Raw genomic sequence first — 13,738 nt, 5'->3', positions numbered from 1 at the left:
TGCAAATTTTGGTTTTTATCTCTTAAATTTTATTTGATTTACAATAATGACCAAATTATTCTTTGTATTTTACGAATTATGCTTCTATACAAAATGTATAATCTGCGTAGAACTATAACGCAAATTACCTTGTAGAAAACGATGGTTTAGATGTCTAAAGGTTTTGAACTTTCAAATTTTCTCGTGATTTCGCCAGCCTTCAGAAGACATCCTTAGCCACTGTATCAACTAATGACTTTTGAAACTGTATTAATGCCTTAACTATTGTAATTTCTAATACACTTGGTTGACCAACATAATCTTTTAGTGTCATCGTTATAAAATAGACATTATACATACTTTCATTAAAAAACTACACGATTAATGCTGTACATCGTATCCGCTTCATACTTTATGAAATTCTCATGGTCAAATGCTCAACACAAAACCAAGCCTTAAACTTTGCAATCCATTTCCTTTCCCATCTTTTGTTCATTCGTTTTGTTTGAATTCAAGACGAAAACGGACACCAACAGCCTTCAACGGCTGCATTTGAGTGTATACCAAACTAACCAGTTTATCGTTGCATTGAGTCGGTACCAAAATAGCGATCACCGAAGTTACCTAAATCAGGATGAACTATTTATATATGAGAAGATATCAGGGAAAAGGCATTTCACGGAAAATCATTTCGCCTTACCAATACCGGGCATAATATGAAACGATTCGTTTAATTCCCTATCAACTGCACCAGTTACTATCTTCACATTAGGAAAAGCGTAAGCAACAGAATGTATACCTATAATAAATATAAAAAATTACTTTATAAATATAGCAACAATAAAAGGATGAACGTAGATCGTGCACGTTTGTAGAGTCCTGAGAAGGACTGTTGGTGTTGATGTTCGCTGACGATGAAGATAACTACCGCTAAGGTTGTCGAAAAGTAGAGTCCTGAGAAGGACTGTTGGTGTTGATGTTCGCTGACGATGAAGATAACTACCGCTAAGGTTGTCGAAAAGTAGAGTCCCGAGAAGGACTGTTGGTGTTGATGTTCGCTGACGATGAAGATGACTACCGCTAAGGTTGTCGAAAAGTAGAGTCCCGAGAAGGACTGTTGGTGTTGATGTTCGAGGACGATGAAGATGACTACCGCTAAGGTTGTCGAAAAGTAGAGTCCTGAGAAGGACTGTTGGTGTTGATGTTCGCTGACGATGAAGATAACTACCGCTAAGGTTGTCAAAAGTAGAGTCCTGAGAAGGACTGTTGGTGTTGATGTTCGCTGACGATGAAGATAACTACCGCTAAGGTTGTCGAAAAGTAGAGTCCTGAGAAGGACTGTTGGTGTTGATGTTCGCTGACGATGAAGATGACTACCGCTAAGGTTGTCGAAAAGTAGAGTCCTGAGAAGGACTGTTGGTGTTGATGTTCGCTGACGATGAAGATAACTACCGCTAAGGTTGTCGAAAAGTAGAGTCCTGAGAAGGACTGTTGGTGTTGATGTTCGCTGACGATGAAGATGACTACCGCTAAGGTTGTCGAAAAGTAGAGTCCGAGAAGGACTGTTGGTGTTGATGTTCGAGGACGATGAAGATGACTACCGCTAAGGTTGTCGAAAGTAGAGTCCTGAGAAGGACTGTTGGTGTTGATGTTCGCTGACGATGAAGATGACTACCGCTAAGGTTGTCAAAAAGTAGAGTCCTGAGAAGGACTGTTGGTGTTGATGTTCGAGGACGATGAAGATGACTACCGCTAAGGTTGTCGAAAAGTAGAGTCCTGAGAAGGACTGTTGGTGTTGATGTTCGCTGACGATGAAGATGACTACCGCTAAGGTTGTCGAAAAGTAGAGTCCGAGAAGGACTGTTGGTGTTGATGTTCGCTGACGATGAAGATGACTACCGCTAAGGTTGTCGAAAGTAGAGTCCTGAGAAGGACTGTTGGTGTTGATGTTCGAGGACGATGAAGATGACTACCGCTAAGGTTGTCGAAAGTAGAGTCCTGAGAAGGACTGTTGGTGTTGATGTTCGCTGACGATGAAGATGACTACCGCTAAGGTTGTCGAAAAGTAGAGTCCTGAGAAGGACTGTTGGTGTTGATGTTCGCTGACGATGAAGATAACTACCGCTAAGGTTGTCGAAAGTAGAGTCCTGAGAAGGACTGTTGGTGTTGATGTTCGCTGACGATGAAGATAACTACCGCTAAGGTTGTCGAAAGTAGAGTCCTGAGAAGGACTGTTGGTGTTGATGTTCGCTGACGATGAAGATGACTACCGCTAAGGTTGTCGAAAAGTAGAGTCCTGAGAAGGACTGTTGGTGTTGATGTTCGCTGACGATGAAGATGACTACCGCTAAGGTTGTCGAAAGTAGAGTCCTGAGAAGGACTGTTGGTGTTGATGTTCGCTGACGATGAAGATGACTACCGCTAAGGTTGTCGAAAGTAGAGTCCTGAGAAGGACTGTTGGTGTTGATGTTCGCTGACGATGAAGATAACTACCGCTAAGGTTGTCGAAAAGTAGAGTCCTGAGAAGGACTGTTGGTGTTGATGTTCGCTGACGATGAAGATAACTACCGCTAAGGTTGTCGAAAAGTAGAGTCCTGAGAAGGACTGTTGGTGTTGATGTTCCCTGACGATGAAGATGACTACCGCTAAGGTTGTCGAAAGTAGAGTCCTGAGAAGGACTGTTGGTGTTGATGTTCGCTGACGATGAAGATAACTACCGCTAAGGTTGTCGAAAGTAGAGTCCTGAGAAGGACTGTTGGTGTCGATGTTCGCTGACGATGAAGATAACTACCGCTAAGGTTGTCGAAAAGTAGAGTCCCGAGAAGGACTGTTGGTGTTGATGTTCGCTGACGATGAAGATGACTACCGCTAAGGTTGTCGAAAAGTAGAGTCCGAGAAGGACTGTTGGTGTTGATGTTCGAGGACGATGAAGATGACTACCGCTAAGGTTGTCGAAAGTAGAGTCCTGAGAAGGACTGTTGGTGTTGATGTTCGCTGACGATGAAGATGACTACCGCTAAGGTTGTCGAAAAGTAGAGTCCCGAGAAGGACTGTTGGTGTTGATGTTCCCTGAGGATGAAGATGACTACCGCTAAGGTTGTCGAAAAGTAGAGTCCTGAGAAGGACTGTTGGTGTTGATGTTCGCTGACGATGAAGATGACTACCGCTAAGGTTGTCGAAAAGTAGAGTCCCGAGAAGGATTGTTGGTGTTGATGTTCGCTGACGATGAAGATAACTACCGCTAAGGTTGTCAAAAAGTAGAGTCCTGAGAAGGACTGTTGGTGTTGATGTTCGAGGACGATGAAGATGACTACCGCTAAGGTTGTCGAAAGTAGAGTCCTGAGAAGGACTGTTGGTGTTGATGTTCGCTGACGATGAAGATAACTACCGCTAAGGTTGTCGAAAAGTAGAGTCCTGAGAAGGACTGTTGGTGTTGATGTTCGCTGACGATGAAGATGACTACCGCTAAGGTTGTCGAAAAGTAGAGTCCCGAGAAGGACTGTTGGTGTTGATGTTCGAGGACGATGAAGATGACTACCGCTAAGGTTGTCGAAAGTAGAGTCCCGAGAAGGACTGTTGGTGTTGATGTTCGCTGACGATGAAGATGACTACCGCTAAGGTTGTCGAAAAGTAGAGTCCCGAGAAGGACTGTTGGTGTTGATGTTCGAGGACGATGAAGATGACTACCGCTAAGGTTGTCGAAAGTAGAGTCCTGAGAAGGACTGTTGGTGTTGATGTTCGCTGACGATGAAGATAACTACCGCTAAGGTTGTCGAAAAGTAGAGTCCCGAGAAGGACTGTTGGTGTTGATGTTCGCTGACGATGAAGATAACTACCGCTAAGGTTGTCGAAAAGTAGAGTCCTGAGAAGGACTGTTGGTGTTGATGTTCCCTGACGATGAAGATGACTACCGCTAAGGTTGTCGAAAAGTAGAGTCCGAGAAGGACTGTTGGTGTTGATGTTCGCTGACGATGAAGATGACTACCGCTAAGGTTGTCGAAAAGTAGAGTCCGAGAAGGACTGTTGGTGTTGATGTTCGAGGACGATGAAGATGACTACCGCTAAGGTTGTCGAAAAGTAGAGTCCTGAGAAGGACTGTTGGTGTTGATGTTCGCTGACGATGAAGATGACTACCGCTAAGGTTGTCAAAAGTAGAGTCCTGAGAAGGACTGTTGGTGTTGATGTTCGAGGACGATGAAGATGACTACCGCTAAGGTTGTCGAAAGTAGAGTCCTGAGAAGGACTGTTGGTGTTGATGTTCGCTGACGATGAAGATGACTACCGCTAAGGTTGTCGAAAAGTAGAGTCCGAGAAGGACTGTTGGTGTTGATGTTCGCTGACGATGAAGATGACTACCGCTAAGATTGTCGAAAAGTAGAGTCCTGAGAAGGACTGTTGGTGTTGATGTTCGAGGACGATGAAGATGACTACCGCTAAGGTTGTCGAAAAGTAGAGTCCGAGAAGGACTGTTGGTGTTGATGTTCGCTGACGATGAAGATAACTACCGCTAAGGTTGTCGAAAAGTAGAGTCCCGAGAAGGACTGTTGGTGTTGATGTTAGCTGACGATGAAGATGACTACCGCTAAGGTTGTCGAAAAGTAGAGTCCTGAGAAGGACTGTTGGTGTTGATGTTAGCTGACGATGAAGATGACTACCGCTAAGGTTGTCGAAAGTAGAGTCCTGAGAAGGACTGTTGGTGTTGATGTTCGCTGACGATGAAGATAACTACCGCTAAGGTTGTCGAAAAGTAGAGTCCTGAGAAGGACTGTTGGTGTTGATGTTCGCTGACGATGAAGATAACTACCGCTAAGGTTGTCGAAAAGTAGAGTCCCGAGAAGGACTGTTGGTGTTGATGTTCGAGGACGATGAAGATGACTACCGCTAAGGTTGTCAAAAAGTAGAGTCCTGAGAAGGACTGTTGGTGTTGATGTTCGAGGACGATGAAGATGACTACCGCTAAGGTTGTCGAAAAGTAGAGTCCTGAGAAGGACTGTTGGTGTTGATGTTCGCTGACGATGAAGATGACTACCGCTAAGGTTGTCGAAAAGTAGAGTCCTGAGAAGGACTGTTGGTGTTGATGTTCGCTGACGATGAAGATGACTACCGCTAAGGTTGTCGAAAAGTAGAGTCCTGAGAAGGACTGTTGGACTACCGTCGTCTTCATTGTCAAAACATCAGTCAATATTCACACCAAGAGTCCTTCTCCGGACCCCACTAACCAGGACGATCTACATCTACAAACATGTCACGATATTCCCGGGTGCAAATCATTCACTTTAATAAAAGGATAAATCAGATGACTTTACCAGTTTCGGCTGAAATCAACGATACAAATAATATGTTTTCCTCTTTTACATCATGATCCTAAAAACGTTCAATGAGCCATATTGAGCACGCCAGAAATTCATAAACTTTTAAAGTTTAGGGTAAACTGTGATAAAAGTAGCTTCTATTCAATTTTTTCAAAGAAGTATGCAATGAAAAAAATGCAAAACACACCAATATTTTTATCTCTGAGACAATACTAGGCAGTCATCAGAGCACTAAAAAGCTTAAGCGTAGGATTTAGCAACATACCAATAAAATACGAATAGCCATTAGAGCTAAAAAAACAATTTGAATAAATCAGTCCTTTCCCTAGGTCAAAATTGATGCCAACAAGAGCTCGATTATTGTTCTAATAATGGCGATGCATTCCAGCACTAACTAATATGTTAAATTAAGGATGAACGAATGACAAAGTGTAATTGAATTCCACATAAATACACAGTTGAAACCACGATAAGACACTGAGATGTTACACTTAAAGCAAATTGTCCATTATTGTAATATATAGAATATAGAAGCTTAAAGGACATTGGCAACGAAAATTTTTATGGCATATTTTTGAACCGTTGTGATGTCTAACAACGAAAATAGAAAAATTTTTTCTCAAAAATATTTTGTTGCTGAGAAATTTGCAGCAAATGTGCTATATATTATTATAATACTATTATTTTATATTGTGTCATTCAGTGGATACCAGCCAATGACGTCAGTAATGTATTCCGGCATAATTTAGCATAAGGCTTTTTTTTCAAAATGGCGGATAAGGATTCAACTTTATGTCAAATTTTCTCAACAGCAAAATTCAAAAGAGACACGAAAACACGAAATTAAGTATTCCATAGCTATCTATGATAAACGTATGAAAAAAAATTTTCGTTGCCAATGTCCTTTAACAAGCTATAGTTTAAATTGTTATAGCTTAAAATGTTATGGTTTAAACCAGGGGTGGGCAACTTCTCCAGTCGGCGGGCCAGCTTAAGGAAAATGAAGTTATTGATGGGCCGGATTATTACATGAATAATATTCAATATTCAATGGTCGGATACAGTCGACGGGCCATTCAAAATCCCTTCAGGGGCCAGACCCGGCCCGCATGTTGCCCACCCCTGGTTTAAACGTTCAGTTGAACTGTATCAGTTCACCAAAGTATTGAGTGGGAGGTACATATCTCCCCGAATAAAAGTATAGATAATTATTTTCAAAAAAAAATTCGTGCATAGAAATTGAACAAAGTAATTTACACGTTACCGGCAGCACCGCTGGCCAGGGTTGCATCTAACAGTATCACGTGATCGTTGTGTATGTCACGAGGTAAACGTAGAAAGTGAAGCTAAAAATAAGAAAAATCATCTTGATTGTTTACAGGTTGGAGATGGTTTCATACGTGGATATAAACCAATCGATACAATTAGAAAATTCTAATTACAAATACAGTTGGTAATATAAAAAATTATGTAGCCAATTACCATTGTGATTGCTATTTGCAAATAACAATACTTAACATAAAAGTAATAATCGTAATGAATACTTATAAGTAATAACTAGAAAATTAGTTGACATGAATTGGAATAGATAATTAAAAATTATTACGGTCGATTATCAAAAGGTACCAAGGGGTCAATTTGTAAAAGGTACCAACTACCAAGGTACCTCGGGGTAAGCGTATTTAAATAAAGTTATTCTGTCTATCTAGATTTGTGAAGTTCTATCTATCTATGATTTTATATCTAACTATCTACCGAGACAAATGGATATTTACTATATATATACATATATTAATGGGAGAATATTCCTGGATAAAAGAGCGCTCAATATCCTATATATTAGAATTATATTATATATATTATAATATGTTATATATGTTATATTATGTTATATTATTTACAATATATATATTAGAATCCTATATATATTAGAGGTATATATATATATATATACCTCTGGTTCTTGAGTATTTTCATTGGTTTGAATCAAGATCTTGCCTATACGAACATCCTTACATAAGGACTCCAATGCTGGCTCCATTGTTTCGCCGGCCCGAAGAATAGATACACCAGAAATCTGAAAACGTATAATTTCAAATACATCACGTGCAATCATAAAACACATTAATTCAAAAGAAAAAACGAACCCGTTTTCCAGCAAATCTCTTTCCGCAATACGTATGACTGCCATTTACTTTTACTTCATAATCCTAATAAGTGTATGTGTTTATGGTTTACTCTTATTTTTACAGAAGCCTGGTAACTAACATTTCTTTACCTCAAATGGTAAAAATGACAGAGCATATTCAATAACAATTCGCATGAATCTCTTGGAATAAAATATAAAATCATCTCGACTCGTTCGTTTATCTCTGCAAAGAGAAAAGTTTTAAGTATGATAGCTATATAGTTCACACTACAACAAATATGTTTCGTAGTATAAGCATATGCTTCTAGGTACAAGTATATGGATAACAGTACACTTCTATGTTTCGTAGTACAAATATATGCCTAGCAGTACAACTATATGTTTCGTAGTACAAATATATGCATAGCAGTACAACTATTTGCTTCTAGGTACAAGTATATGGATAACAGTACACTTCTATGTTTCGTAGTGCAAATATATGCCTAGCAGTACAACTATATGTTTCGTAGTACAAATATATACATAGCAGTACAACTATATGTTTCGTAGTACAAATATATGCATAGCAGTACAACTATATGTTTCGTAGTGCAACTATATGCCTAGAAGTACAACTATTTGCTTCTAGGTACAAGTATATGGATAACAGTACACTTCTATGTTTCGTAGTACAAATATATGCCTAGCAGTACAACTATATGTTTCGTAGTACAAATATATGCATAGCAGTACAACTATTTGCTTCTAGGTACAAGTATATGGATAACAGTACACTTCTATGTTTCGTAGTACAAATATATGGATAACAGTACACTTCTATGTTTCGTAGTACAAATATATAGATAGCAGTACAACTATATGTTTCGTAGTACAAATATATGCATAGCAGTACAACTATATGTTTCGTAGTGCAACTATATGCCTAGAAGTACAACTATTTGCTTCTAGGTACAAGTATATGGATAACAGTACACTTCTATGTTTCGTAGTACAAATATATGCCTAGCAGTACAACTATATGTTTCGTAGTACAAATATATGCATAGCAGTACAACTATTTGCTTCTAGGTACAAGTATATGGATAACAGTACACTTCTATGTTTCGTAGTGCAAATATATGCCTAGCAGTACAACTCTATGTTTCGTAGCACAAATATATGGATAACAGTACAACTCTATGTTTCGTAGTACAAATATATGGATAACAGTACACTTCTATGTTTCGTAGCACAAATATATGGATAACAGTACAACTCTATGTTTCGTAGCACAAATATATGGATAACAGTACACTTCTATGCTTTGTAGTCAAACTAAGAAAAATATTGAAAGTACCTTATAATTGTTTGAACCCCCCTTACTTGGGGAGTGGTTTCAACCACGTGCAGACTGTTTGGCAAACGCTGACCTTGATGAGCTGAAATAAGCTGAGGTCTATAATCAATAGAAATCATTGCTACGAATTATTAAAAACAGATCACATCTATGGTACATATTGGTACACACCATGGATTTAAAGGCAGTCGAGCAATACATACCTAAGATAGAAACCTCTCTAGAACAAATGAAATAGATCATCGTGAGAGATGGAAAGAAATTAAGATAGGAAGAATAAAGACTCTTATATGAATGGTATAGCTATAACAAACCTCCGATAATTTTTGCTTCACGTGCCGAACAATCATATTTATTGCAACTAAGTTTTCACCACCTTGTAGTAAAAATGTTCGTCTATTAGATTTAGGTATTTGGGCAGTACGATAACTATTGCATCAATTAGATTAAGGTACATAAGAATTACGGTAATTACTGTAGCAATTAGAGTTAGGCAAATAAGCATTACAGTAATTACTGCATTAATTAGAGTAAGGTAAATAAGAATAACGGTAATTATTGTAGCAATTAGAATTAGGTTAATATGCATTACGATAATTACTGCATTAATTAGAGTAAGGTAAATAAGAATTACGGTAATTATTGAAGCAATTAGACTTAGGTAAGTAAGCATTACAGTAATTACTGCATTAATTAGAGTAAGGTAAATAAGAATTGCGGAAATTATTGAAGCAACTAGAGTTAAGTCAATAAGCATTACAAAAATTACTGCATTAATTAGAGTTAGGTAAATTAGAATTACGGTAATTAATGCAACAATTGTGCTTAAAAAATCCAATCACCTCTAGGAACAACGATGTCAGCACATGTCATACTGGGGGCAATGTACTTCTCAAACGACTGCAAACGAAGTTTTAAATTGATTTAATGGAAGCACAGATTGAGCGATAAATTTTCTATGCAAATATTTCGTACGACCTGATGCACGTGACCTAAACAATTTATCAGTAATCTACGAACGTTCTCAATAATTACTCACAGGTTTGACAAATTTATTATATTGTTGAAGAACGCCATTTAGGTCACGTCCTCTCTCCGAAATATCTCGCTTCAACCTTAGTTAAAATAATTAGTTGCATGTGGAAATCCAATTTACAACATGGAAAGGCGTTTTTTTTTGTTCATACCTTCTGGCCAACCTAATATCTGCGTCAGTATCAACAAAAATCTTCGTATCCATAAGCTATTAAGTCAAATGGACGAATTGTTATTCAAACGCGTAATAAGATTTGAGATTTGACATGATGTACTTTTGTTGGGAGAAAAATAAGAGTTGCCTTGTGCTCCGTCTGGCATTACCGAAGATTACGCAAATCATCTGTTCGAAAATCGTTTCCTCATGCACACATAATGAAAGAAAGTAACTGGGGTAGGTATTAAGGAAAGTGGAGAAAAGAGCGAGCAGTGCAATCTATTACAACGGGGCTGGGTGGGGGAGAGACCAACTTTAATCTTTCTATTGAAACTTAGGGGCTGTTCTCATGAGCCCGGGTAGCCGGGATTCAGCGAAGCGCTAAATCATTTTGGCAAATGGAAAAGATTAAATACTTCACAACAAAAAGCTTATTTGAGAAATTTCTCTAAGCTCTGACTTTGCAAATTCACAAAATCTTTAAAATGAAAACAAATAATTTAGCCTGATTTGAAAATTATGACTAAAATGACTTATGATGCTCAAAAAGGTTGTAAATTTTGCGTTAAAGTTTGTACTCCTTTCAATGACTCAAAATTAATTCATGCATCTCTGAATCCCGGTTACCAGGCTCGTGTGAACAGCCCCTAAAAGAATTCACACATGATACAAAATTGAAGATGAAAAAATCAAACCCCTGTTATTTAGGAATCAAAAAGGATTTTAACTTTCATCACGGACCTTGCATAATTCGTCATTGCAAAAAGCCATTATTCCCTCAAAAATAATAACGTTTGCACCATACATTGTATTCTGAAAAAGAAATACTTCCATGACAAATATATAAATCTAAGCCACCGTAACATTCTTAAAATTAATTAATTAATTAATTAACATTCTCAATTAGTATTTATTAAAGAAAAAAACTTTAGGAAATATATGAATATACCTGCACATCTTTCAGTCTTTTATGAGTGTTGAAATCATAAATAGGGACCTGAAAATGAAGATAATAAATACATCTGGGAGCAGAGGGAAGACAGGATAGACGTCTTGTCTTGTTTATGTTTTGCTGGTAGGCTAGTGTTTTCTAACGGTTAACCTCCCTTGGGATTAATCTGCCTGCCACACTAGTCATCACATGTACAGCACATGCGATTTATACAAAGCAAGAGGCAGATGCTAGAGAAATAGGTGCAAAGCAAAACAAATCAAATGATGGTGGTCAATGTATTATGCATTGTAAAATGTTTTTGTGTTCACAAGTATTTACAAAATTATAGTCCAAAAGAAATCGTCCTTTGTCCTGTTAGTGTCGACAACTGTGCAGCACTAAAGTGTCAATGCCTTTACCTGAACACTTTTTCCCACTTTTAGCTTTTTTAATGTTTCAACAGCAATATCAAAATCAAATGATTCTAAAACATAATACTTGATGAGAATCACTCGATGATAATCACTTGTATAATGTGAATTTAAAAAATTTTACAGCCGTCCGTCCAACCTGGTCTGTCAAAATTATACTGATTCTTTAAAGCTTGCTCATGTTGTTCATGAGTCAACACCTGAAAACAACATTACATGAAGTATTGGACATACGTAATACTTGAATCCCATTCCTCACATAGGGAACAAAAAAAGTGCATTGCACAGCACTAGAGAAGTCAACACACTGACTATAGTATCAATCAATCTTATGGCATAAAGCTATCAATATAATAACCCAATAATATAACCATATTAATAAAAATTTGTCGACATTATAACCTTGTAAAAGGAATCCATTGAGAGCAAACACACCCATGGTACACCAAGATCCTCAATGATCTTCTTGGCAACTGTGGTTTTGCCACTTGCACTTCCTCCACATATGCCTATCAAGACAAATTATAAAACTAAACACAATGAAATGCGTGCACTGATTGGTAAAGAGCCGTGTTTCCATTAGCCTGTGCAAAACACATCGGAGCTCAACCAATCAAATCAATCAAAACAATCAATCAGTCAAAGAAAATTTGCAAATCGATCATGAATACATTTTAGAGGAAAAATTAAAACATTTACTTTAAATTTGTCTGTTTCGCATTACTGTTATTTTATAAAAGAGATAAAAGATGTTTTTGTGTTTGCACTGGTTTATACAAAGGTCAGGTGCAACCCTCAAACTTCGGTATCGGGCTTGCACTGATCTGCTCTCGAGTTCTCCCAAAGGTCTCCCCAGTTCCTCGATTTGCCTACGCCTGTGCAAACACAGTAAACATCTATTATTTCTTAAAAGTCTAATGGCAATCTGAAGGATCTATTGGGTTCTGGCTACATACGTAGCATGCAGGAGCAGATTCAGTATCAGGCCAAATAAATTAAAACAGTCCACTGATCTCATGGTGTAAGTGCATGCACAGTTGTGTTTGTGGCATTGAAAAAAAATCAATTTCCAGAGAAAAATAAAGTAATCATTTTAAAAGTACTACCAGCAAACAGCACTTTGATCAACTCAAACTGATAATATATTATACAGGATGTATAAAGAAGGCAATGCTTTATACATGTAAACATTGACTTTATCTAAAAAACACAACTAAAGCATTAGACCCATTAAAGTTGACTGCATAAACCAACAACAAATAAAAATTTATCAAATGCAAATAATATTACTTATAACTTATTTGAAAAACTCATTATCTGACAGTCAGCAGCATGTTTATTTGATATTGACAATGGCTAGTCAACCAGCAAGTTTGGTCATTCTATGTAAATTTCAGGTCATCTACATTATTCATTTCTTTAGAAATCTATTGTTTTCACAGCAAGTGAACGCCACAATGTTGACATAGCATCAACAAACATGTAGGCCGGCTATGCCACTGGCTATTCATACAGCTAATAGAAGTTCAACTATCTAGTTAAAAGCCATTTCGAATTCCCAATCATCTAAACTAATTCTTGGGTTTCAATCAACTACAGGGGTGTTACACAACAATAGCAGTGATAATTTATATATTCTTTTATATCTGGCCTCCAACATGGCAGAATTGAAACTCGAGAATGTGCTCACGACAATCATGCAATTCAGAATATAAAGTGTTGACTTTTTTTTACACACTGCATGTACGTGGATATTATTTAAAAGACAATACCAATAACAAAAGCTTCTTTCAACTGTCCTTGTGAATTGTACCATGGAGGGCGACCTGGCACGAAAAAATCAACGTCAAAATTAAATGCGCATTAAAACTCACACTATCAAAACTTTAGGGCCTCGTGACCCTGTAGCCTGAATTGTCAAAAATATCCTTGTATATGAGTGGAAAGAGAGTAATTTCACAAATTCAGTTGAATGAATGAATGAAGGAAATTAATAAAAACACACAAACTTACAATACCTGCTGTGTATATAGTTCTATTGCCGTGTCTCAATACTTTATCCTTTTGTCTTTGACCAAGTCCTTTTCGCGGTGGCGAAGCAGACGATAATCTGCACAAAATAACATGGTAGTTCGTCTCACCAAAATCAACAAGTTTTGAAGACGTTCAAAAAGAATGAATAAATGTTCACAATTTAGAATAAGCATTTAACGATATCTCCGCAATTCTAACCTATCCAAACTTTCGTTCGAATCGGTTTTTCCATGATAAGAAAGGTCCAAAATTTTATTGCCATTTTCTGCGGCCATTACTTTGCTACTCATCTCTATTCATTTGACGTGTTGTCAGTACGTGTGCGCAAGCAAAAACAAATGAACACGTGCCCTCACTCCACGTGAGAATAC

At 37.6% G+C, this 13,738-nt stretch overlaps 1 protein-coding gene across 2 annotated transcripts; it reads right to left on the bottom strand.

The window, feature by feature from the left end:
* Positions 1-6: 6 nt before the first annotated feature.
* Positions 7-13,724, bottom strand: LOC124450318 (uridine-cytidine kinase-like 1). 2 transcript variants are annotated; one of them, XM_047000960.1, is made up of 22 exons: positions 13,566-13,723; positions 13,352-13,443; positions 13,106-13,159; positions 11,736-11,842; positions 11,473-11,533; positions 11,322-11,386; positions 10,918-10,965; positions 10,710-10,781; positions 9,964-10,019; positions 9,816-9,891; positions 9,619-9,676; positions 9,091-9,152; positions 8,980-8,996; positions 8,777-8,875; positions 7,570-7,663; positions 7,439-7,501; positions 7,246-7,368; positions 6,556-6,637; positions 5,557-5,582; positions 5,286-5,343; positions 680-778; positions 7-603 (listed from the first exon to the last, which is right to left on the bottom strand). In XM_047000960.1, the coding sequence occupies exons 1-22, from the start codon at positions 13,655-13,657 to the stop codon at positions 557-559; spliced, it is 1,551 nt and encodes a 516-aa protein (XP_046856916.1). In that variant the 5' UTR covers positions 13,658-13,723; the 3' UTR covers positions 7-556. The 2 variants fall into 2 exon arrangements, with proteins under 2 accessions (XP_046856916.1, XP_046856918.1); XM_047000962.1 differs by lacking the exons at positions 7-603; positions 680-778; positions 5,557-5,582 and having other exon boundaries at positions 5,283-5,343; positions 13,566-13,724.
* Positions 13,725-13,738: the final 14 nt, after the last annotated feature.

Source organism: Xenia sp. Carnegie-2017, unplaced genomic scaffold (genome assembly GCF_021976095.1).
Source record: "Xenia sp. Carnegie-2017 unplaced genomic scaffold, XeniaSp_v1 HiC_scaffold_24, whole genome shotgun sequence".
Classification (NCBI taxonomy): domain Eukaryota; kingdom Metazoa; phylum Cnidaria; class Anthozoa; order Malacalcyonacea; family Xeniidae; genus Xenia; species Xenia sp. Carnegie-2017.
The sequence above is the reverse complement of the archived record's forward strand: the minus strand, read 5'-3'. Positions and strand labels throughout refer to the sequence as shown.